Genomic DNA, 26,233 nt, shown 5'->3' with positions numbered 1-26,233 from the left:
CCTGCAGACTAGCTTTCAGGGACTCCTTACATCTCATGTTCTCAGTATTATCTTTTTACTTGTAGTTTGTCTTTGTTTGCGTGTTGGTTCCTTGTCAATCTTTGTTTATGTATAGTTTTCCATAAATTCTATTTTTTTTTTATGCCTGTAAATGCCTGCAAGAATCTCAAGGTAGCAAATGGCAACTTGGATGATAAATTGACGTTGATGTGTGGCAGGTCTCTTAACAGTGTTGGTCAGAGGATCTTGGAGTGCAGATCCACAGAAAGTGGCCACGTAAGTCAATAGCATGGCAAAGAAGGTGTGCGCATCGAGTTCAAGAGTGAGGAAGTTATGATGCAGCTTTAGTTAAAGAGTGCTTCTGGAGTACTTCATTCAGATCCGGTTGCCCGGTTACGGGGGGGCGGGGGCACAAGGGGGGCTTTGGAGAGGGTGGAGAAGAGGTTCACCAGGATGCTGCCTGGTTTAGAGGCGATAATGGGGGGCAGGAGGAGGGAGTTGGACAAACATGGGTTGTTTGCTCTGGAGCAGTGGAGGCTGAGTGGAGACCTGATGATCTGAACACTCCTAGACCCTTTCAACAACTCCGCAGTCTGGTCTTTAATATCCCGTTTGTCATTCACTCGGTTTGCGCGATTTGTTTTGGGCGCGTCGGGTGTTGGATGTTTCCTTTGAACGGGTTCCAAGGTGTTTCTTTGTGTCTGTCTGTGGGAAGACGAATCTCAGGGTGATATACCGCATACATACTTTGATAATAAATGTACTTTGAATCTTTTATAAAATTAGGAGAAGCAGAGACAGATAGCCGGTATCTGTATCCCAGGGTCAAGCCGTCCAGCACATGAATCAAGAGTACTCAGCACAGGAGTTGGGATGTTACAGTGAAGTTGTTTAAGATATAAAAACAGTAAGAGCTTCTATCCCTCCTGGCACTTATCCTTGCAAGCAGGACAAGTGCCTCACTACCGTTCAGGGCCCCAGACAGTCCTTCCAGGTGAGGGGAGTCCGTGGGGTCGCCTACTGTATACAGTGCTCCTGGTGCAGCCTCCTGTTTATCTGCGAGACCCGAAGTAGATTGGGAGACCACTTCACTCCGTCGGCCATAGAAGGCGGGATCTCCCGCTGGCCACCCATTTCAATTCTACTTCCCATTCCCATTCTGACAAGCCAGTCCATGGTCTGCGATGAGGCCACAGTCAGATTGGAGGAGGAACACCTTGTATTCCGTCTGGGTAGCTTCCAACCTGAAGGCATGAACATTGTTCTCAAACTTCTGGTAATGCCCCCATCTTCAACATTCCCCATTCCCACTTCCCTCTCTCACCTTACAACCTTACCTGACCATCACCTCCCTCCAGTGTTCCTCCCCCTTCCCTTTCTCCCATGGTCTTCTGTCCTCTCCTTTCAGATCCCCCCTTCTCCAGCCCTTTACCTCTTTCACCCATCAACTTCCCCTCTCCCAGTTTCACCTATCACCTACCACCTTGTATTTCCTCCTCCCCTCCCCCCATCTTCTTATTCTGACCTCCTCCTCTTTCTTTCCAGTTCTGACGAAGGGCTTCAGCCCAAAATGTTAACTGTCCTTGGCCTGCTGAGTTCCTCCAGCATTTTGTGTGTGTTGCTTTGGAGTAAAATTAGGCCATTTGGCCCATCGAGTGCTCTGCTGATTCTTTTTCCCCCTCAGCCCCATTCTCCTGCCTTCTCTCTGTGTTGTAACAAATAAAGTTTAATCCAACTTTAGTATTAGACATTTCGACCCTGGCAAGGTGTTGGTGAGGCCTAATTTGGAATACCATGTGCAGTTTTGGTCACCTACCTACAGGAATGATATCAATATCTTTGGTATCAGACCGCAAAGCACTCCAGCCGGTGGTGAAAACTGCCCAACGGATTATCGGCACCCAATTGCCCACCATTGAGAACATCTACCATAAACACTGCCTGGGCAGGGTGAAAAGCATTATCAGGGATGCATCTCACCCTAACCATGGACTTTTTACTCTCCTCCCATCCAGTAGGCGCTACAGGAGCCTCCAGTCCCGCACCAGCAGGCACAGGAAGAGCTTCTTCCCTGATGCTGTGACCCTGCTGAACCTCACATCACAGCACTAAGCAGTATTGTACCCATATTGTACTGTCTCAGTACTTTTGTATTTGTGTGCTGTAGCACATTTTTTATTCACAGTTATTTTGTAAATAACACTACTCTTTGCATTTCTGGTCAGATGCTAAATGCATTTCACTGGCTTTGTATCTGTACTCGGCACAATGAAAATAAAGTTGAATCTAATCTAATCTAATAAGATTGAAAGAGTGCAGAGAAAATTTACAAAGGCATTACGTGGACTGGAGAACCTGAGTTATAGGGGAAGGCTGAATAGATTAGGAGTTTATTGCTTGGAATGTAGAAGGCTGAGGGGAGATTTGATAGAGGTTTTCAGAGCTACAGATAGGATAAATGCAAGCAGATTGGGTGAGACTAGAGAAAGAGGTCATGGGTTGAGGGTGAAAGGTGAAATGTTTAAGGGGAACGTGAGGGGAAATGAGGGTTGTGAGAGTGTGGAACAAGCTGCCATTGCAAGTGGTGAGTGCAGATTTAAAGTTCAAAGTAATATATATCACCCTGGGGTTCATTTTCTTGTGGGCACACTCAATGAATCCCACCAAGTAAACATAACAGGATCAATGAAAGACCTCACCAACTTGAGCGTTCAGCCAGTATGCAATAGACAAAAAGAAATAATTATTAGATAGATAGATAAATAAGCAAGTAATAAATATTGACAACATGAGATGAATGGTCCTTGACCGTGAGTCCATTGGTTGTGGGATCAGTTCAATGATGGGGCAAGTGAAGTTATCCCCTTCAGTTCAAGAACCTGTTGGCTGAGGGGTAATAACTGTTCCTGAACCTGGTGGTGTGAGTCCTGAGGCTCCTGTGCCTCCTTCTTGATGGCAGCAGCGAGAAGAGAGCATGTCCTGGCAGGTGGGGCCCCTGAGGATGGATGCTGCTTTCCTGTGACAATGTTTGGTGTAAATGTCCTCAGTGATGGGGAGGGCTTTATCCATGATGGACTGAGCAGTATCCACTACTTTTTGTAGGATTTTCTGTTCCATGCCAGGCTGTGATGCAGCCAGTCAATATACTCTCCACCACACAACTATAGACATTTGTCGAAGTTTTAGATGTCACGCTGAATCTCCGCGGACTCCCAAGGAAGCAGAGGAGCTGCCGTGCTTTCTTTGTCACAGCTCAAGGCAGGCTCTCTGAAGTTATAACACAGGGGAATTTACAGTCGCTGACCATCTCCACCTCTGACCTTCTCATGGGCCTCTGGTTTCCTTCTCCTGAAGTCAACAATCAGCTCCTTGGTCTTGCTGACATTGAGTGAGAGGTTGCAGCTGTCACACCACTCAGCCAGATTTTCAATCTCCCTCTTATATGCTGATTCGTCACCACCTTTGATTCAGCCATTGGCAGTGGGTGTCATCAGCAGATTTGAATAAGGCATTAGAGCTGTGCTTCACCACATCCACATGTGTAAAGCGAGTAGAGCTCGGGCTCAGCACAAAGCTTTGTGGTTCACCTATGTTGATGGAGATTGTGGAGAAGGTGTTGCTGCCGATCCAAACTGACAGGGATCTGCAAATGAGGAAATCCAGGATCCAACTGCACAAGGAGGTATTGAGGGCAAGGTCTTGGAGATAATTGACTAGTTTTGATGGGATAATGGTGCTAAATGCCGAGCTGTAGTCGATAAAGAGCATCTGGATGTTTGCATCTTTGCTGCCCAGAGCTCCAAGGTTCAAAGAATAGCCAGTGAGATGGTATCTGCCGTGGACCTTTACCTCCAGTAGGTAAATTGGAGCGGACCCAAGTCAGATCTGAGGCAGGAGCTGATTTGTTCCATCGCCAAACTCTCAAAACACAACACTACTGTGGATACGAGTGCTACCTGGGCTATAGTCTTCCAGGCAGGTTACATTATTCTTAGGCACCGATTGAAGCCTGCATGAAGCAGGTGGGTACCCCAGATTGCTGAAGGGAGAGGTTAAAGATCCCAGTGAACACTCCAGCCAGTTGATCACAGGTCGTCAGTACTTGGCCAGGCGCCCCCGCCTGGGCCGGATGCTTTTTTGTGGGTTCACCCTCCCGAAGGATGCTCGCAGGACGGCCTCAGAGATCGAAATCATGGGATCTTTGGGGGCTGTGGCGGCTCGTGATGGTTCTTCCATGTTTTGATACTCAAAGCGAGCAGAGAAGGCATTGAGTTCATCCGGAAGCAAATCCCCACCTCTGCTTGGTTTCGCTTTCGAGGAGGTGACAGCACTCAAGCCCTGCCACAACTGCCGAGCGTCCTTCGCTGATTCGAGTTTCATCTGCAATTGCCACTTCAGGCGTGAGATGGCTTTCCGGAGGCCATGCCTGGACGTCTGGTAACTCATCTGGTGGGCAGGCCTGAATGCCTCTGACCTGGACTTCAGCGGGTCGTGGTTCTCCCGGCTGGGGGACGATTCTGAATGACCTGCACTGATCTGCAACTGTTCTAATGAAGTCCGTGACATCCCTAGTGTGTTCATTCAGATCCACCGATGAGTCCTTGATGCGTGAGGCAAGGTCTTTTTTACACACAGAGTGGTGGGTACCTGGAATGTGTCACCAGGGGAGGTGTTGGGGGCAAATACGTTCAAGAGGCTCTTAGCCAGAGGCTGAATACGCAGAGAGCAGACGGATACAGTCGCATATTCCAACAGCATGAGATATAGGAGCAGAAACAGACCGTTCAGCCCATCCCAGTCTGCTCCCCCCATTCAGTCTAGGCTAATTTTCTCCTCCATTCCAGTAACCCTTCCCAACCAATCAAAAACCCAACAGTTGCTGCCTTAATGATTTGGCCTCCACAGCCGTCTGTGACAATGAATCCCACAGATTAACTACCCTCTGCCTAAAGAGATTCCTCCTCATCTCTGTTCTAAAGGGACGTCCCTCTGTTCTGAGGCTGTCCCCTCTGGTCTTACACTCCCCCAGCATAGGATACATCCTCTCCAAATCCACTCTATCCAGGCCTTTCAATATTCGATAGGTTTCAATGAGATCTTCCCCCTCATTCCTCCAAACTCCAACGATTGCAGGCCCAGAGCCTTCATATGTTAACTCTTTCATTCCTGAGATCACTGTTGAGAAACACTCTCCAATGCCAGCACAGCCTTCCTTAGGTAAGGGGCCCAAACACGCTCACAATACTTCAAGTGCAGTCTGACCAAAGCCTTGTAAACCCTCAGCAAGTACTTACTGACTCTCCCACTATTTGAAACATCCTCTCCACCACGTCCACATTAACCAGGCTTTCCTGTATCCGGTAGGTTACAACGACACTTCCCCTTCATTCTTCCGAGCTCTAGGCAAGTACAGGCTCTGAAATGCCAAATGCTCCTGGTACGTTAACCCTTTCATTCCCTGGATCACTGTTGTAAACTTCCTGTGGACCCTCTTCAATGTCAACACACACAGGCTCAGAGACACCAAAATGCTTCCAGGGACATGAATCTTCACGGAGGGGACACAGCAAATCAGCAAATTCACGTCAGTCTGCGCCTCCCCCCCCCCCATATTCTGTCCCGCTTACCAATAATTCCAAATATATCCCGGATGTTGGGAACGAAGATGACCAGGAGGTTGACGCAGAACAGCAGGCAGATCGCTATGACAACGTGCCGAGGCCATCGGAAGGCCTTCCCGGGAAACAGGAGCTGCTGAATAGCCCGACGGATCTGCGGAGAGCCCCGGAAGAGGGAGAGACATCAGGCAGAGGCTTGGGAAGCAGCTCCCGAAATTCCCAAAAGCCCCCCAACCACCAACAAAGTCCCGGAAACAAGCAGGTAGGAAAGTGAACAGACTTGGCATTTGAAAAAGAGGACGCCGTGGATTTTTTGGGACGGAAGACCTCATCCCAGGAACAGACAGGGGAAGGGACAGAGGGACTGAGAAGCGGAAAGCATCTTTACACGCAACAGAGTGGGAAGAGTTACAACCCTAGGTAGCGACGAGAGTCGGTGGGCTCACAGAAGACATTGGCAGGCAACCTCTCACCACAAACAGAAGCGAAGAGATCTAGAAAGGGGAGAGAGTCGTCAGAGACAAGACCAGGTAAATTTGACCAGGTAGATTCTGCAGGTGCTGGAAATCCAGAGTAACACACGCAAAATGCTGGAGGAACTCCCAGGAGTCTGAAATGCCCACTGCTGATTTCCCTCCAAGAGGCTATGGAGGAGAATAAACAGTGGGCATTTCAGGCTGAGGCCCTTCAGGAAGGGGGCAGAAACTGGAATAAGTAAGGGAAGGGGAGGGAGTACACGCTGGAAGGTGACAGGTGGGGGAGGGTGGGTAGAAGTAAGCAGCCGGGAGGCGATAGGTGGATAAGGTCAAGGGCTGAAGGAGGAATCTGATAGGTGGAGGAGAGTGGACCATAGGAGAAAGGGACACCAGAGGGAGGCGATGGCCAGGTGAGGAGAAATGGGAAAATAGAGACAAGGGGGAGGGAGGCTCCCCAATCTGTGTCCAATCAGACATCAGAGGCACCAGAGATTCTGCAGGTGCTGGAATACACAGAAAATGCTGGCGGAGCTCAGCAGGTCAAGCAGCGTCCATGTTGGGGAATAAACAGTCAATGTTTCAGGCCGGATTTTCAGGAGAGGATGATGAAATTGACCAGCTTGATAGAGGATGTTTCCTACGGCAGAGCCTAGAACCAGAGGGCACAGCCACAGAATGGAAGAGCATCCATGTAGCACAGAGATGAGAAGGAATTTCTTTAGCCAGAGGGTGGTGAATCTGTGGAATTCATCACCACAAAAACCTCTGTGGAGGCCAAGTCATTGGGTTCAGTTAAAGTGGAGGTTGATAGGTTCTTGAACATAGAACATAGAATGGTACAGCACAGTACAGGCCCTTCGGCCCACAATGTTGTGCCGACCCTCAAATCCTGCCTCCCATATAAGCCCCCAACTTAGATTCCTCCATATACCTGTCTAGTAGTCTCTTAAACTTCACTAGTGTATCTGCCTCCACCACTGACTCAGGCAGTGCATTCCACGCACCAACCACTCTCTGAGTAAACAACCTTCCTCTAATATCCCCCTTGAACTTCCCACCCCTTACCTTAAAGCCATGTCCTCTTGTATTGAGCAGTGGTGCCCTGGGGAAGAGACGCTGGCTATCCACTCTATCTATTCCTCTTATTATCTTGTACACCTCTATCATGTCTCCTCTCATCCTCCTTTTCTCCAAAGAGTAAAGCCCTAGCTCCCTTAATCTCTGATCATAATGCATACTCTCTAAACCAGGCAGCATCCTGGTAAATCTCCTCTGTACCCTTTCTAATGCTTCCACATCCTTCCTATAGTGAGGTGACCAGAACTGGACACAATAATCCAAGTGTGGCCTAACCAGAGTTTTATAGAGCTGCATCATTACATTGATGCGTCAGGATGTCAAAGGTTATGGGGAAAAGGCAGGAGAGCAGGGTTGAGGGGGATAATAAATCAGCCATGATGGAATGGCGGAGCAGATTAGATGGGCTGAGTGGCCTAATTCTGCTCCTATGTCTTACGGCTGAGAGACAAAACGGCTGAGGGGTAGGGGGTGGAGAGAAACAGCCAAGGCGGGGATGGGGGGAAATTGGCGAGAGAGAAAGGGGCAAGTGGAGAGAGAGAAATGGCCGGGGGTGAGGGAAGGGGGACCTGAGAGAAAGTGATAGCCAAGGGGGGAGACGGAAGGAGTGGAGAGAGAGAGAGAGAAAAACAGCCAAGGTGGGGGGAAGGGGGCAGCAGAGAGAGAGAAAAACGGCCGGGGGCTGGGGGATGGGGGAGCTGAGAGAGAGAAACAGCCGGGGGAGGGGTGCAGACTCACCGGGAACAGGACCACAGGAACGGTCAGGGTTACGGCCACCAGCACGGCCAGCCGGACACAGAGTATCAACGTGTCAAGCGGGTCGACCTTGTTGTATGTATGAAGCAGCTCAGGTTCCACTGACCCTGCAGCACAGGAGGGAGAGGGAAGGGGTTACCTGTGCTCGTCTCGAACAGACATCAGGAACCCAATCCCCTTGAACTGACATCGATATCCCACGTGCCCACCGGAGAACAGCCGTGCCTTCGGATCAGCCACACCGTGGTGGGAAAGGCAGGTCAGAGATCGGGGACGGGAGGGCGGGGGTACTGCGGTGGGTATCTCCTGACACCTAGGCCTTACATCCCCCTCTCCCCCTCACGTCAAAAAGTCGGGGGCATGACAGGAACGCTCCACGGGGCTGCATGCACCTCCTAAAACCTTTGTGTATTCTGCACCGGAAACACATTCTAATCCTGGTATAGGGAGACGGGAACTGTGCACGGTGCTCCCGGTGTGGGTCTGACCCAGGGATACAGAGACAGGAACTGTACACGGTGCTCCTGGTGTGGGTCTGACCTAGGGATACAGAGATGGGAACTGTACATTGTGCTCCCGGTGTGTTTCTGACCCAGGGATACGGAGACGGGAGCTGTGCACAGCGTTCTCGTTGTTGGTCTGACCTTGGGATAGGGAGATGGGAACTGTGCACGGCGTTCCTGCTGTGGGTCTGACCCAGGGATACGGAGGCGGGAACTGCACATGGCACTCCTGATACAGGGCTGACCCAGGGATAGGGAGACAGGAACTGTGCACGGTGCTCCCGCTGTGGGTCTGACCTGGGGATAGGGAGATGGGAACTGTGCATGGTGCTCCTGCTGTGGGTCTGACCTGGGGACAGGGAGATGGGAACTGTGCACGGTGCTCCCGCTGTGGATCTGACCTGGGGATAGGGAGACGGGAAATGTGTATGGCGATCCCGGTGTGGGCCTGACCCACGAATACGGAGACGAAAACTGTGCACGGTGCTCCCGGTGCAGGGCTGTCCCGGGGTCCTATCTGAAAGAAGACGGTGCACCCTACCGTAAAATGTCAGGTAGCCGAAGACCGCCGTGGTTAAATACATGATAAACATCGCCAAAATGGAGAAGTTTGCCACCTTCTGCATTCGGACCTTTGACGGGCTGTACCAGGGAGAAAGATTACAGAATCTCAGTCCAAAGCCCAAAACACCAGCACCTCCACTTCCTAGGAAGACCAAGAAGTTTCAGCACGTCCCCAGTGACACTCAATTTCTACAGCTACGGTCCAGATACATCACAGTTCAGCAGGGCAAATGCTCTGCCCATGAACACAAGAAACCGCAAACACATCACAGACTCAGCCTACACTTCCCAAAACCTCGGTAAAGCACCCAGCTTCATCAAAGACCCCACCCAACCCAGACATTCTCCATTCTCCCATTGGGTAGAAGATACTAACATTTGAGAGCACGGACCACCAGGCTCTAGGACAACTTCTACCGCTGCACCTATTGAACGGTCCCCTAGTCCAAACTCCCTCTACACTGTCCCATCCCACACTCCCGGGGTCAGACACAGAGTGAAGCTCCCTCCACACCGTCCCATCGCACACCCCCGGGGTCAGACACAGAGTGAAGCTCCCTCCACACCGTCCCATCCCACACTCCCGGGGTCAGACACAGAGTGAAACTCCCTCCACACCGTCCCATCGCACACTCCCGGGGTCAGACACAGAGTGAAGCTCCCTCCACACCGTCCCATCGCACACCCCCGGGGTCAGACACAGAGTGAAGCTCCCTCCACACCATCCCATCGCACACCCCCGGTGTCAGACACAGAGTGAAGCTCCCTCCACACCATCCCATCGCACACCCCCGGGGTCAGACACAGAGTGAAGCTCCCTCCACACCGTCCCATCGCACACCCCTGGGGTCAGACACAGAGTGAAGCTCCCTCCACACCATCCCATCACACAATCCCGGGGTCAGACACAGAGTGAAGCTCCCCCCACACCGTCCCATCACACACTCCCGGGGTCCGACACAGGGTGGAGCTATCTCCACACCGTCCCATCACACACCATTGGGACATGGACAGAACTGTGGATGGGATCCTGGACAGATCTACCCCCTCGCACATTTACCTTCTGAGCTCAGTGTAGATCGGCAGGACTTCTGGGTGACAGACAAACGCAAAGGCCAGGATGGGAATTGTGTACGCCGTCTGTGAGGTTAAACAGAGAAGGGTGAGCCAATATACACACCCCCACCTCCTCAAATCTCCTGTAAAATTGCAGACTCTGCACCGAGGGCGAGGATGGGATTTGGCTACGCACTACCGCACTGCAATGGACACATGGCACACTGATCAACATCAGTCAGCCCGTAGCTGCCCGCAGTGAGATCCGCATAACAGGCAGAGGTGGGGGTGGCCTGACCATCTCCCTGTCCCTCGATCACCCACTGTCAATGTTCTGGGGGTCGCCAGTGACGAGAAACTCATCTGGACTACACACAGGGGCTACAAGAGGAGGGCTGAAGGTAGGGGTCCTGTGAAGTGACTTAACCCCGACAAAGCAAATCCTCTTCCTCCCACATCTACAAACGAGGAGTGTAACTTGACAGGGTGGAGTTAATCTGCACACTCCACATCCGCCACATTATCTTTCCCTGTCTAGAAGTCAGGAATGTGATGGGAAGCTCCCCGCCTGACTGGGTGGAGTTGGTCCATACACTCTAAATCTGCCACATTGCCTTGCCCCCATCTACAAGTCAGGAATGTGATGGGACACTCCCCACTTGCCTGGGGTGAGTGCAGCTTCAACAACTCGAGGAACTAGACATCATCTGAGACAGAACAGCCCACTTGATCCGCACCCCACCCACCCCCAATACACTCCCTCCACCACAGTGGTTGCCCCGTCTACAGAATGCACAGCAGTCCCTCACCTGGGCCTGCTTCAACAGCCCCTTCCATCAAACACACACAGACACAAATCAGCACAGAGTGAAGCTCCCTCCACATGGACCCATTGCACCCCTTGGGTCAGATACAGAGTGAAGCTCCCTCCACGCTGTCCCATCACACACTCCCGGGGTCAGACACAGAGTGAAGCTCCTTCCACACTGTTCCATCACACACTCCCGGGGTCAGACACAGAGTGAAGCTCCCTCCACGCCGTCCCATCACACACTCCCGGGGTCAGACACAGAGTGAATTTCTATCCACACTGTCCCATCACACACTCTTGGGGTGAGACAGAGTGAAACTCCCTCCACACCGTCCCATCACACACTCCCGGGGTCAGACACAGAGTGAAACTCCCTCCACACCGTCCCATCACACACTCCCGGGATCAGACACAGAGTGAAGCTCCCTCCACACCGTCCCATCACACACTCCCAGGGTCAGACACAGAGTGAATTTCTATCCACACTGTCCCATCACACACTCCCGGGGTCAGACACAGAGTGAAGCTCCCTCCACGCTGTCCCATCACACACTCCCGGGGTCAGACACAGAGTGAAGCTCCTTCCACACTGTTCCATCACACACTCCCGGGGTCAGACACAGAGTGAAGCTCCCTCCACGCCGTCCCATCACACACTCCCGGGGTCAGACACAGAGTGAATTTCTATCCACACTGTCCCATCACACACTCTTGGGGTGAGACAGAGTGAAACTCCCTCCACACCGTCCCATCACACACTCCCGGGGTCAGACACAGAGTGAAACTCCCTCCACACCGTCCCATCACACACTCCCGGGATCAGACACAGAGTGAAGCTCCCTCCACACCGTCCCATCACACACTCCCAGGGTCAGACACAGAGTGAATTTCTATCCACACTGTCCCATCACACACTCCCGGGGTCAGACACAGAGTGAAGCTCCCTCCACACTGTCCCATCACACACTCCCGGGGTCAGACACAGAGTGAAATACCTTCCACACCGTCCCATCACACACTCCCAGGGTCAGACACAGAGTGGATTTCTATCCACACTGTCCCATCACACACTCCCGGGGTCAGACACAGAGTGAATCTCCCTCCACACTGTCCCATCACACACTCCCGGGGTCAGACACAGAGTGAATCTCCCTCCACACTGTCCCATCACACACTCCTGGGGTCAGACACAGAGTGAATCTCCCTCCACACTGTCCCATCACACACTCCCGGGGTCAGACACGGAGTGAAACTCCCTCCACACTGTCCCATCACACACTCCCGGGGTCAGACACAGAGTGAAACTCCCTCCACACCGTCCCATCACACACTCCCGGGGTCAGACACAGAGTGAAACTCCCTCCACACTGTCCCATCACACACTCCCGGGGTCAGACACAGAGTGAAACTCCCTCCACACTGTCCCATCACACACTCCCGGGGTCAGACACGGAGTGAAACTCCCTCCACACTGTCCCATCACACACTCCCGGGGTCAGACACAGAGTGAAACTCCCTCCACACCGTCCCATCACACACTCCTAGAGAGGGACGGGGTTCCTTGTACCTGTGTGTTAATGGTTAAGAGCTTTGCTGTACATTCATCTTCTGTTGTGTAGTTCCCCCCGTTGATGTAGACCGTTTCTGTGCTGACATGGGTCTCGTTTCCAAACACCGGAAGTGGACACAGTTTCTGAAACTTCTTATAGATAATCTACGGGAGAGGAAAACAACATTTAAAACTTTGAACTGTTCACCTCAGACATTGATATCCCTGAGCATCAAATGCAGTTCCCATCTCCATATATCTGGGTCAGACCCACACTGGGAGCACCGTGCACAGTTCCCATCTCCGTATCCCTGGGTCAGACCCACACCGGGATCATCATAAGTTTTATTTTTTGAGAGTTGCACATTTGAAAATACAGCAAATACGTCAGGGGAGCAAACACTCACCGCAATGAGGAAGAAGACCATACACGTCAATGAGAAGCCACTGGTGTATCCCAGGTAACCTGCAGAGAGAGAGAGAGCGAGAGGGAGAGGGAGAGAGAGAGAGAGAGGGAGAGAGGGAAGGAGAGAGAGATGGAGAGAGGGGAAGGAGGGACAGGGAGATGGAAGGGAAAGAGAGGGAGAGAGAGGGAGGAGGGAGAGAGAGATGGAGGGGAAAGGGAGATGGAGAGGGAAGGAGAGAGGGAGAGAGAGTGTGGTGGGAGAGACGGGAAAGAGGGGGATTAGATAGAGGGGAAGTGGATGGAAGAATGGGGAACGAGATGAGAGAAAGGGGGTAGAAAGTGACACATCATCAATAGGGCTCACACTCCAGGTCCCCACTGACTGATGGAGACATCCCAGGCCCTTCACACAATCTACAACCCTGTGGACCTCACCTTGGCTTTCCAGACTCCACATCCTACCAGAGGAGGTGGGCGGATGGTGGTTGCACCGATTAATATGCGAGTGAGTAGCAAACCCCTCCTGGAGGGACTCAACGGGTCGGGCAATGTCTGTGGGGAGGGCAGCCATGCTCGTGTTTTGGGTCAAGACCCTGCATCAGCACTGCGGGGAGACGGCCTGGTCCGGACGATGGGGACCATTGATGAGGGATGCTGCCTCCTCTTGACACTACCGATGGTGGGGAGGGAGGTGACCGCAAGGCCACTTCTCCCTGCAGACGATTACATCCCTGAGCATCCAAATTCCTGTCCCAGACCGTGATGCAACCAACCAGGGCTCCTTCCCTGGGACATCACCAACGACCTCTCCTACTCCAAGAAATCTCACCAGTGCCTCTCCTTCCCCAGGAGGCCGAAGACACTCGGCATCTCCGCGTCTACCCTCACCGGCTTGCTACGGCAACTGGCCCACACGTGATCACTCGAGGCGGCAGAGAGGTACGGACACAGATCAGCACATCGCGGAAAGCAGCCTCCCCTCCGCGGACTCTGTCTACGCTTCTCACCGGCTCAGTAAAGACGCGATCTATCCCGGACCCGACATAGCGACACAGTTACAACAACGCAATGCGGCGGCCATATTTCATTCGGAGTTTGAGGAGATTTGGCACGTCACCAAAGACGCTGGCAAATTCCTACAGAGGTACCAGGAAGAGAATTCTGTCTGCATGGGGGCTATTGTTACCATCAGGAAGGAGGTACAGAAGCCTCATTGATTCAGGAACAGCTTCTTCCTCTCTGCCATACAATCCTAAATGGACATTGAACCCTTGAACACTACCTCACTACCTGTCTTTGCATTACATATTTAACTATTTATAGACTTACTGTAATCCACAGTTTTAATTGTGCACTGTACAGCTGCCACATACCAACAAATTTCATGACCCGCGCCGGTGATATTAAACCTGATTCTGAATTCTGATTCCGACCAGCGTGGATAACTTCGCTCACCTCAACACTAAACTGATTTCACAACCTACGGTCTCACTTTCAACAACCTGATCACTCACTTTCTCAGTTTTTTTTTAAATTTGCCACCTTTTACACATCAGTGTTTGTCAGTCTCTCTTTTTATATAGTTTTCCTACAGTTCCCTATAAATACCTGCAATGAAAAGAACTTTCAGGGTAGTTTATGGCAACATCTACGTACTTTGATAATAAGTTTACATTGAACTTTGAACCGAGTGTGTAAACACCATCTGTCCCACAGCGTTCCCCCCTCCCTCTCCGGCGCCCCTCCCACCTCAGACTCACCGAGCTGTCTCATCAGCGCCAGGGGGAGGATGATCAGCACACTGACAATGACGATCAGTATCTTCCCCTCGAGGTACCACATACTGCGGACAGGGCAGAGGCAGGGGTTATTGACGGAGCACGCCGCTTGCTCCCACAACACAGCCCCTTCCCCCTCCCCGTGACCCCCCCCTGCATCTCTGCGACAATCCCCCACTCCCTCACCCACATCCCTCCTCGTCTATGTGATCCCTTCCCTCCCCTACACCCCGCCCCAACTCTGTGACCCCCTCCATCTCTGTCTCCGTGACCCCTTCCCTCCCCTACACCCCACCCCATCTCCATGACTCCCTCTCTCCCCTACACCCCGCCCCATCTCTGTGAACCTCCTCCATCTCCGTCACCGTGATCCCTTCCCTCCCCTGCACCCCTCCACATCTTTGCAACCCCCAGCCCCTCCACTCCGCCCCGTCCCACGAGCGGGTCCAGCAGATGCAGGCCGGGGTGGGGATGGATCAGGGGGGTGCCCACCTACCCATTGTTCTCATGCAGCCGGAGAAATGCCTGGATGACCAGAGGAAGCTCGTACTTCACAATGTAGAGGTAACTGGACATGGCTGGGGGTGGAGGGTGACGGAGTGAGGGAGGGGTGGGATGGAGAGAAGAGGGAGGGGTGGCAGAGGAAGATAAAGGGGGTTATTCACAAAATTATTCCAGTTCCAGAGAATGAGTCCCCTGGACCCCGGGGCGAGATTCGAACTTGCCGCCCTGCTCTGGGGCTCGGCCCCTGCTGCCTCCCGTCCTCTCCAAACACCCTTGCTTCTCCCCCCCACCAACTCCTGTTCCACTTGCCCCCTCCCGTCTCAACATACCCCACCGTCTCTCCCTGTCAATCCCCTCCGCAACCCCCTCTCTGGTTACTTCTTGAACCTTAGCCTCACCCCCACCCGACCCCCTCCCCGACTCTGCCAACATCCACACCCCAAACGCCCTTCTCCCTCTCCCCCCACCCTTCCCCACCGTCACTCTCTCCCAGAAGGAAACTGACACAGTTATAGTCACACCCGTCACCAATACAGGCCCTTCAGCCCATCTGATATGTGCCAGCCAAGATTCCCACTCAAGTTAGCCTGGCATGGCCCGTATCCACCTACACCTTCCCATCGGACCAAGTGCCTTTAAATTGTTCTGAATGTGCCTGCCTCACTCATTCCGCCTGCGGACTTCCCTCCGAGTGAAGAAGTGCCCTATCCATTTCCTACTGAATCTTTCTCCTCTCTCACCTGAAACCTGTGCCCTCTTGTTTATGATTCCGCCGATCACGGGGGAAAAAGGCTTCACACATTCCACCTCATCTGAGTCCCTCATGGGTAGGGGAGGGGTGGAGGTACATCTCTACCAAAGGAGGTGTAAGGTGCCCCTCCCCTCCGCTAGTCTGCAGGTAGCAAGGTCACGTGAGGCCATGGGAGTGGGTGGTGGATGTTTTGGTGGTTAATGGGTTAAATCCTATGCCACTCGTTAGTCACTCCACACTGGAGGATCGATAAAGTTCAGCCGAATAGCCTGCGTGCTGCTGTGCTCGAGTTCTCTCTGCACTGTCCCTCAGTAACCAACACAACAGTGGATGGTCGTATGAGCAGCCGGCACACATCACAAGTCCTGGTTACACGACCGCTGACGCTGGGCAGGCTGTCACTGAAGGGTGGCTGGGGCCACCCGCCCTGCGAAGGCACCGCCCAGAAGAAGACAACGGTAAAACACTCCTGTAGGAGCAATCACGTGGAAGGATCGTTCGACTTGGCGCAAGCCGGACGGGAGGGGGAGAGGAGGCAGGCGAGGGGGTGGGGGGGGGAAGAGTCTGGCCCTCGCACCACTCCTACCTCCGATATTGTGTAAGGAGATGATCACAGCTGCTACCACCTTCCCTGGCTGTCCGAAGGCTTTCAGGCCCAGTTGCTCGTAGGCTCGGATCCCTGTGCGAGACGAGAGGCAGGGGGTAAATCATCAGGAACCCTTAACCCCATCACCTTCCCACGAAGAGGCACTGGCTTCCCGGCTCCCTCCCCCTCCACCCCCCCCCCACACTAGCTCCCTCCTCCCCGTTGCTGAGTACAGACCTCCATCAACCCTGCTCGCTCCCACCCCTCCTAGAGATGGGGAAGGGTGAAGGGGTGGGAGGGATCACAGAGACGGGGAGTGGTGTAGGGGAGGGAGGGGGTCACAGATGGGGAGGGGTGTAGGGGAGGGAGGGAGGTCACGGAGATGTGGAGGGGTGTATGGGAGGGAGGGGGTCACAGATGGGGAGGGGTATAGGGGAGGGAGGGGGGTCACGGAGATGTGGAGGATATATGGGAGGGGGGGTTACAGATGGGGGGTGTAGGGGAGGGAGGGGTACAGAGATGGGGAGGAGTGTAGGGGAGGGAGGGGGCCACAGATGGGGGGAGAGGTGTGGGGAAGGAAGGGGGGTCACAGAGGTGGGGATGAGACTCACCAACGAACCCGGCAGATTTGAGCAGCAGGTGAATGGAATAGGCCGACAGCAGGGCGATGCAGATCAGCAGGATCCTGGAGTGGTGGGGGGTGGGGGGGGGAGGCGGAGACAGAACCAGCATTCGATTACTGCCCCTGACAGGACCCCTGCCCCTACCCGACACAGGTCCTCTCCCACCCCCACGTCCCTGGGGTCTCACCCTCACCCCTTCCTGTCCCCAGGGTCTGTGCCCGCCCAGAGAGATCAGTGCAGCTTTGGGACCACCCACCTGTCTCTCTCAGGGACACAGGCTGGGGGTAACCAGCCACTTTTACGATGTGGGAGCATTGCTGTGAATGGTACTGCATGTGCTCGATGGGCTGAATGGTCTCCTCCTCCACTGTATGTGACACATTGGAATGAATTGTGGAGAGAGGGCAGTCCCAGTGATGTCATCAGTATTTAAGCCAATCACTGTGACATGGAAAATAGAGCCTTTTGATGTCATCTCTGATGTGCTCATCCAATGATATCATTGGTGATGTCATCAGTGATGACCCTGTCATTGGTAATATCACAGGCCAGTGATCAGTGACTGCTGCTGTCATTGGCCAGATGTCACAGGCTAGTGACATAATCAGTGATGTCATGGCCCAATGATCACAGGGCAAATGATGTCATCATGATGCCATGGGCCATTAATGGTGATGTCATCAGTGATGCTATGAGGGAGCTGCGATGTCGCTGGCCAATCATGTTGGTCTGGTGACATCATCAATGATGTAACAAGGCCGCTGATTTCACTGATCAGTAATGTCACCTATGATGTCATGGGCTGGGAACATAAATATGACAAATCTCATATTTGTCCACGTTGCCCCAGTGCACCCCCCCCCCCCCCCCGCACCCCTCGCCCAGGATGGTGGACGCAGACCCCTGCCCGGACTTACACAAAGAGCACAATGCCAGTGTTGGACATGGCATAGGCCAGGCCCAGGACCCCACTGCCCATGATGGCATTGCTGAGGTTGAAGACCGACATCCCGAACGAGGTCTTCCCTTCGAACTGCTGCAGAGGGGAAGGGAGATCCAGTCAGCGCCCGAGTTCCATTTCCACAACCCCACGCAACAGCGCACGCGTGACCAAACGGAGGCTTTACACAGCAGAAACTCGATGCCCTGACTGACAAAGGCAAGTGCGTTTTCCTCCCCGCCCTGTCTAACTGTGTGGCTAGGACTTTATTCCCTGGAGCGGAGGGGGACGAGTGGTGGCCTTATAGTGGCATAGAAAACTGTGAATCTCCCCTGTGTCAGGGATCACCACCCAGAGGCTGGTGGGTGAACCGTTCTTGTTGGGACTCAGGACCCCCACTGTCTGTGGCTGGATCTTGGATCTCTCGCCGGAGAGACCCCAGCCTGTCCGAGTTGGCAGCAGCGTCTGAAGCTCCATCACGCCGAGCACCCCTCTGCTGACTCACGACTGCACTGCCAGATCCGGTTCAAACCACGTCAAGCTCACTGACGAAACAGCAGCGGCTCCAGTTTCCCCCCGGCTCCCAAAGACGTACGGGTGAGGGTTAGTAAGCTGTGTTAGCAACGGAAGCCTGGGAACACCTGCGGGCTGCCCAGCGCAATCCTCGCAGATTGGATTCGATACAGGCAATGCATTTCACACTTTGTCTCGGTGGACAAACGAAACTGACCTTCGAACTTCTGAATCCAAATCATTCTAACACACACACAAACTGACAGAGAAACTCAGCAGGTCAGGCAGCGACTTTGGAGAGGAGTGAAGTTTCAGGCCAAGACCCTTCACCAGGTCTGGAGAGGGAGGAGTAGGAAGCCAGAATAAGAAGGTGGGGAGCCCAACTTAACTGGAGAGTGGTGAGACCCGGTGAGGGGGGCGGAAGGTATGTGGGTAGGGGAGGGGGAATGATGTAAGAAGCTGGGAGGTGATAGGTGGAAGAGTGAAGGGTTGAAGAACAAGGAATATGATAGGAGAGGACAGTGGACCATGGGAGAAAGGGAAGGAGGAGGGGCACCAGAGGGCAGTGATATGAAGGCTTTATAAGGCACTGGCGAGGCCTCACTTAGAGTATTGTGAACAGTTTTGAGCCTCTTGTCATAGAAAAGATGTGCTGGCATTGGAGAGGGTTCAGCTGATTCCAGGATTGAATGGCTTGTCATATGAAGAGCATTTGATGGCTTTGGCGCGTGGCCAAGTGGTTAAGGCGTTCGTTTAGTGATCTGAAGGTTGCTAGTTCGAGCCTTGGCTGAGGCAGTGAGTTGTGTCCTTGAGCAAGGCACTTAACCACACATTGCTCTGCGACGACACCGGTGCCAAGCTGTATCCTAGTGCCCTTCCCTTGGACAACATCGGTGTCGTGGAGAGGGGAGACTTGCAGCATGGGCAACTGCTCGTCTTCCATACAACCTTGCCCAGGCCTGCGCCCTGGAAACCCTCCAAGGCGCAAATCCATGGTCTCACAAAACTAATGGATGCCTATAAATAAAGATGGCTTTGGGCCTGTGCTCTCTGGAATTCAGAAGAATGAGGGGTGACCTCACTGAAACCTATTGAACGTTGAAAGGCCTTGATATAGTGGATGTGGAGAGGATGGTTCCCATGGTGGGGAAGTCTAAGACCAGAGGACGCAGCCTCAGAATAGCAGAGTGCCCATGAGAGTGAAGATGAGGAGGAATTTTTTTAGCCAGAGGGTGGCGAATCTGTGGAATTTGTTGTCACAGGTGGCTGTGGAGGCCAAGTCATTGGGTATATTTAAGGCAGAGGCTGATAGATTCACGATTGGTCAGGGCATGAAGGGATATGGGGAGAAGGCAGGAGACTGGGCCTGAGAGGGAAAATGGATCATGCTGAAATGGCGGAGCAGACTTGATGGGCCAAATGGCCGAATTCTGCTCCTGTATCTCCTATCCCACGGCAAAGGGCAGGTGTGCAGAAATGCAGAGACAGAATGCTGAATGGAAAACGTGAAACGATGTTGGCAGAGCTTCCAATTCACCACAGACCCCGTGCATCTTAACCTTCAGGATCTGACTGCTATGAGGGACCTCATCGAAGACATTTGCTAATCCAGGTGGACAACAGCCATAATCCTACCCTCCACAATAACTTCCTCGAAAGACCCATTTGGGTTGACATGGCCTGTGCCACACAAAGCCAGGCCGAGTGGCCCTAATTATCCTCCCTCCGTTTTTCCGATTGGGAATTCCCAATGTAACAGGCTCTTCCTTCCGTGGGAAGCTACACGCCACAATCCGGATAATGCCGCTTTGAACAGTCCAGCCAGCAGGAGAGTCCTTACATCTGTAAACTCGATTGGCTTTTTCCCAGAGGAGTGAGGCAAGAACTCCTGGCACTCCGTTGCCGTAGACTCAGACGGCTCGTAACTGTGGTAAAAGAAATGGATGACAGTGGTTACAGAGTGAAGCTCCCTCCATACCGCCCCATCACACACTCCCGGGATCAGACACAGAGTGTAATTCCCTCCACACTGTCCCATCACACACTCCCGGGGTCAGACACAGAGTGAAACTCCCTCCACACCATCCCATCACACACTCCCGGGGTCAGACACAGAGTGAAGTTCCCTCCACACTGTCTCATCACACACTCCCAGGGTCAGACACAGAGTGATGGGGGAGCGGATGAGGGAGAGGAGAGTCCGATGGAGTACGGAGTCATTGGGGGGGTGCAGAGAGAGGGGAGAGACAGCAGGGGGGGGCGGTCTGCACTCACCTCTCTGTATACATCAGTTTTTCATTGGTCACCACGCTCTCGTTGTCCATGTTCTCCGGCGCCTCCGCGTCCTCCCATGACAACCGTTCCATCTCCATTCTGTCGCCTTGCGTGCGCCGTTTCTGCCCGAATCCACTGCTGACGTCTTGCTGGGGAGGCAGTGCTCAGGGACAACGGGAATTCGGGAACACCCTGGGCTGGAATGGAAGCAGGGGTTTCAATAATGCTTCGGTGGACTGAGCACGGATGTGGACAGGTCCCATCCCAGGATGTGGGCATCCTGACCGGAATCACTTCCCGACTCCCGTGATCCCATCCTTCACGCTAACAACTGAGGCTTCAGGTAGGACCATGAACCTGCAGACTCACCCGTCCCATCACACACTGCCATGGTCAGACACAGAGTGAAACTCCCTCCACACCGTCCCATCACACACTCCCGGGGTCAGACACAGAGTGAAACTCCCTCCACACCGTCCCATCACACACTCCCGGGGTCAGACACAGAGTGAAGCTCCCTCCACACTGTCCCACCACACACTCCCGGGGTCAGACACAGAGTGAAACTCCCTCCACACTGTCCCATCACACACTCCCGGGGTCAGACACAAAGTGAAGCTCCCTCCACACCGTCCCATCGCACACTCCTGAGGTCAGACTCACATTGAATCTCCCTCCACACCGTCCCATCGCACACTGCCAGGGTCAGACACAGAGTGAAGCTCCCTCCACACCGTCCCATCACACACTCCCGGGGTCAGGCACAGAGTGAAGCTCCCTCCACACCGTCCCATCACACACTCCCGGGGTCAGACACAGAGTGAAGCTCCCTCCACACCGTCCCATCACACACTCCCGGGGTCAGACACAGAGTGAAACTCCCTCCACACTGCCACACTGTGATCATATGACACATCGCTCCTCTGCCATACAAACATGAGAAACATTATCCCTGCGCTATTTATAACTCTCTCGGTGAACGCAAGCGACTTCAATCCACTCGATTCAGTAAACAACAGAATTAAAGTGCCAAATCTTTATTTTTGATGTTCTGATTCTTTACCCCTGATGGGTGCCTGTGCAGGAATATTACTGAGGGCTGAGCTGATAATTCTGTTCTATTTATATATAATTTATTAATTTATGGGGATCTGGCATGGAATCGGTTCTTCGAGCCACACTGCCTAGCAACCAAGGTACATCGATGGACGATGTGAGGAACCCGGAACACCCGCAGAATCCCACGCAGTCACGGGAACAACGTACAAACTCCTCATAGGCAGCGGCAGGATTTGAACCCGTGTCACAGGTAAGGTAAATTGTGCTAAGCGCTACACCACCATGCACCCAAGGCACCCCACCACAATTTGCACCTACCTGCGTGTGTGTGTGTGTGTGTGTGTGTGTGTGTGTGTGTGTGTGTGTGTGTGTGTGTGTGTGTGTTTGTGTGTTTGCGGTTCTGTGTCCCACTGTCCCTGCCTGTCTGGCTCAGTGTTCCTGTGTGTGTGTGTGTGACTGTGCGTCTCTCTCTCTCTCTCTCATATTCAGACTGAGGGCCACGGCCAGTAAGGGCACGCCTGAACCGTCCCCCGGTGTTACACAGTGACAGACCCGTCCCCACCGGTATCGTCCCCCGGGTGTTACACACTGTCAGATCCGTCCCCACCGGTACCGTACCCCACTGTACACAGTGACAGACACGTCCCCACCGGTACCATCCCCCGGTGTTACACACTGTCAGATCCGTCCCCACCGGTACCGAAGCCCGGTGTTACACAGTGACAGACCCGTCCCCACCGATACCGTAGCCCGGTGTTACACAGTGACAGACTTGTCCCCACCGTCCGTCCTGACAAATTTCTACAGATGTACCATGGAGAGAATGATGACTGGTTGCCTCACTGTCTGGTACAGAGGGTCGGGTAAAGCTGCGGAGAGTTGTAAACTCTGCCAGCTTCATCTCAGGGTCCTGGCTCACCAGCATCGAGGACATCTTCACACGGCCATGCCTCAAAGAGGTGACATCTGTCATTAAAGACCCTCACCATCTGGGTCACGGCCTCTTCTCACTGTTACTGTCGAGGTACAGGAGCCTGAAGTCACACCTTCAATGTCCTAGGAACAGCTTCTTCCCCTCTGCCATCAGATTCCTGACTCCATGAACACTACTTCACTTCTCATCTTTTTTTCAATGTTTACTTTTATTTACTTCTGCAACTCATAGAAATTACAGCACAGAAACAGGTTCTTCGGCCCATCTAGCCAATGCTGAACTGCTTAAACTGCCTACTCCCAACAATCTGCACCAGGAACATAGCCCTCCATACCCCTCCTACCCATGTACCAAACTTCTCTCAAACATTGAAATCATGCTTGCATGCACTGATAGATCATTCCACACTATGAGTGAAGAGGTCTCCCTTCATGTTCCCCATAAACCTTTCACCTTTCGTCCTTAACCCATGACCTCTAGTTGTAGTCTCAACCAACCTCAGTGAGAAAAGCCTGCTTACATTTACCCTATCTATACCCAATAATGTTGTATACCTCTGTCAAATCTCCTTTCAAATCTTCTACATTCCAAGGAACGAAGTCCTAATCTATTCAATCTTTCCCTCCAACTCAGGTCCACCAGACCCAGCAACACTCTTGTAGTTTTTCTCCGCACTCTCTCAACCTTGTTTACATTTTTCCTGTAGGTAGGTGACAAACACTGCACACAATACTCCAAATCAGGTCTCACCAACATCTTACACAACTCCAACATAGCATCCCATCTCCTTTACTCAATACTTCGACTGAGGAATTCCATTGTGTCAAAAGCTTTTTTTTATCACTCTATCTACCTGTGTCACTACCTTCAATGAATTATGGACCTGTATTCCTGGATACCGCACTTTTCTGCCCTACCGTTCACTGTGTGAGACCTACCCTGGTTGGTCCTACCAAAGTGCAACACCTCACACTTGTCTGCATTAAATTTCATCCACCTTCCCAACTGGTCCAGATCCTGCTGCAAGCTCTGATAAGTCTTCCTCGCTGTCCACTACAACCCTAATATTGGTGTCATCCGCAGATTTGCTGATCTAGTTAACCACATAATAATAATCACATGATAATCCAGATCGTTAATATAGATGACAAACAACAACAAAACCAGCACCAATCCCTGCGGCACTCCACTAGTCGCAGGCCTCAGATCAGAGAGGCAACCATCTACTACCACTCTCTGACTTCTCCCACAAAGCCAATGTCTAATCCAATTTACTACTCATCCTGAATGCCGAACGACTGAACCTTCTTGACCAAGTGCCCATGTCGGACCTCGGCACACGCCTTGCTAAAGTCCATGTAGGCAACATCCACTGCCTTGCCTTCATCAACTTTTCTGGCAACTTCCTTGAAAAACTCTATCAGACTGGTTGGATACAACCTACCATGCACAAAGCCATAATGACTATCCCTAATCAGTCCATGTCAATCCCAATACTTATTTATCTGGCCCCTTAGTATACCTTCTAATAACTTTCCAACAACTGCTGTCAGACTCACTGGTCTATAATTTCCTGGTTTATTTTTAGAGTCTTTCCTAAACAGCAGAACAGCATTTGCTGTTCTCCACTCCTCCGGCACCTCACTTGTCTCTAAGGATGATTCGAGTATCTTTGCAGGAGCCCCTGCAATTTCTGGACTTGCCAGGCCCCGGGGATTTATCCACCCTTATTTGCCTCGACACAGCCAACATCTTCTCCTCTGTAATCTGTACAGGGTACACGAAGTTGATGCCCCTTTGCTCCTCTTCTACAGACTCTGGGTCTGTCTCCTGAGTAAATACAGATGCAAAGAAGTCATTTTAAGATCTCCTCCATCTGTTTTGGCTCCACACATGGATTACCATCCTGATCTTCCAGAGGACCAATTTTGTCCCTCGCAATCATTTTGCTCTCAACATATCCCTTTGGATTCTCCTTCACCTTGTCTGCTAGGGCAACTTCGTGCCTTCCTTTATCCCCCTTCTTTCTTCTAAGTATTCTCTTGCATTTCTTATACTCCATAAAGTTAAAGTTAAAGTCTGTCAAGAGCCTTGTGGCCCATCAGGCCGGTGCTTATTCTGGTTTCTGTGGCGTGAAGCAACTGAGAGTATGAGACCCTCCCCCCCCGCCCGGATAGGACGCCAGTCTACTGCGAGGTTAACTCCCAGCATTTTACGGTACCCATTTTCAGCTGGGTGGACTGGAGCAGTGTGTGGTTAAGTGCCTTGCTCAAAGACACAACACACTGCCTTGGCTGAGACTCGAACCCGCGACCTTCAGATCGTGAGCCCAATGTCCTAACCACTTGGCCACGCGCCACACTGTACTCCATAAGCACCTCATTTATTCCTACCTGCCTATATCTGCTATGCATCTCCTTATTTTTCTTAACCGATCTCTCAAAAGCCAAAGTTCCGTAAACTTTTCGTCTGACAGGAATGTACAAGCTTTGTACTCTCAAAATTTCACTTCTGAAGGCCTCCTACTTACCAAGTACACCTTTGCCAGAAAACAGCCTGTCCCAATCCACACTTGCCAGATCATTTCTGATACCATCAGCTTTGGCCTTTCTCCAGTTTAGAATTTCAACCTCTGGACCATATTTACTTTGAAACTAATGGCATTATGATCACTAGATGCCAAGTATTTAATACAGAAACTTCTGGCACCTGCCCTGTCTCATTCCCTAATAGGAGATCAAATATCGCGCACTCTCTGGTTGGGACTTCTATGTACTGATTAAGGAAACTTTCTAGAACATATTCCTAGTCAACATGTGGAAAGTTAAAATCACCTACTGTAACAACAGCATCTCTCTACAAATTTGCTCCTCTAAATCTCTCAGATCTGGAATAAAGCCCCATTAACATGGTAATACCTTTCTTACTTCTGAGTTCCACCCATAACACCTCACCAGGTGAGTTCTCCAGTCTGTCCTGTCTGGGCACGGCCGTGACATTTTCACTGATGAGAAACGCTTTTAATCCCTCTTCCTTTAATCCCTCCCGCTCTGTCACGTCGAAAACAACGGAACCCCGAAATATTGAGCTGCCAGTCCTGCCCTCACTCAACCAACTCACTAATGCCTACAATAACATAATTCCATGTATTGATCCAGGCCCTGAGCTCATCTGCCTTTCCTACAATACTTCTTGCATTGAAATATACGTAGCTCAGGACGTTAGACCCACCTTTTGGTCCCCAACTTTGTCTGAAGTCTTAATGACATCCGTCTCCATAACCTTTCCACTAATTCTTCCTGCACTCTGGTTCCCAACCCCCTACAACTTGACAGTAATATATCAGTTATAGAATTTTAAAATAATTTTTATATTTTATATTGTAATACATATTAATTTTATGACTAATGAAGAATTTAAAAATAGCATATGTTAATTTATACTTTTGTTTTTTT

General features: G+C 52.0%; 1 protein-coding gene across 2 annotated transcripts in view; it reads right to left on the bottom strand.

The window, feature by feature from the left end:
* LOC140190235 (sodium-coupled neutral amino acid transporter 3-like) overlaps positions 1-26,233 on the bottom strand; it is a 51,856-nt gene that overhangs the window by 16,401 nt on the left and 9,222 nt on the right. The window contains exons 2-14 of one of the 2 annotated variants that reach the window (XM_072246794.1): positions 20,786-20,982; positions 20,352-20,436; positions 17,976-18,094; positions 17,047-17,120; positions 16,436-16,528; positions 15,091-15,172; positions 14,577-14,659; positions 12,818-12,876; positions 12,429-12,575; positions 10,055-10,134; positions 8,972-9,072; positions 7,910-8,034; positions 5,628-5,772 (exon numbers count right to left, since the gene is read on the bottom strand). In XM_072246794.1, coding sequence (XP_072102895.1) covers positions 5,628-5,772; positions 7,910-8,034; positions 8,972-9,072; positions 10,055-10,134; positions 12,429-12,575; positions 12,818-12,876; positions 14,577-14,659; positions 15,091-15,172; positions 16,436-16,528; positions 17,047-17,120; positions 17,976-18,094; positions 20,352-20,436; positions 20,786-20,883 — 1,291 coding nt within the window. In that variant the 5' untranslated portion in view covers positions 20,884-20,982. The remainder of the gene's footprint in view (positions 1-5,627; positions 5,773-7,909; positions 8,035-8,971; positions 9,073-10,054; positions 10,135-12,428; positions 12,576-12,817; positions 12,877-14,576; positions 14,660-15,090; positions 15,173-16,435; positions 16,529-17,046; positions 17,121-17,975; positions 18,095-20,351; positions 20,437-20,785; positions 20,983-26,233) is intronic. The other variant, XM_072246795.1, reaches the window with a different exon arrangement.

The sequence above is a fragment of the Mobula birostris genome, chromosome 29 (genome assembly GCF_030028105.1).
Source record: "Mobula birostris isolate sMobBir1 chromosome 29, sMobBir1.hap1, whole genome shotgun sequence".
NCBI classification, from domain to species: Eukaryota; Metazoa; Chordata; class Chondrichthyes; order Myliobatiformes; family Myliobatidae; genus Mobula; species Mobula birostris.
Note: the sequence above shows the minus strand (reverse complement) of the source record. Positions and strands in the feature narration are given on the sequence as shown.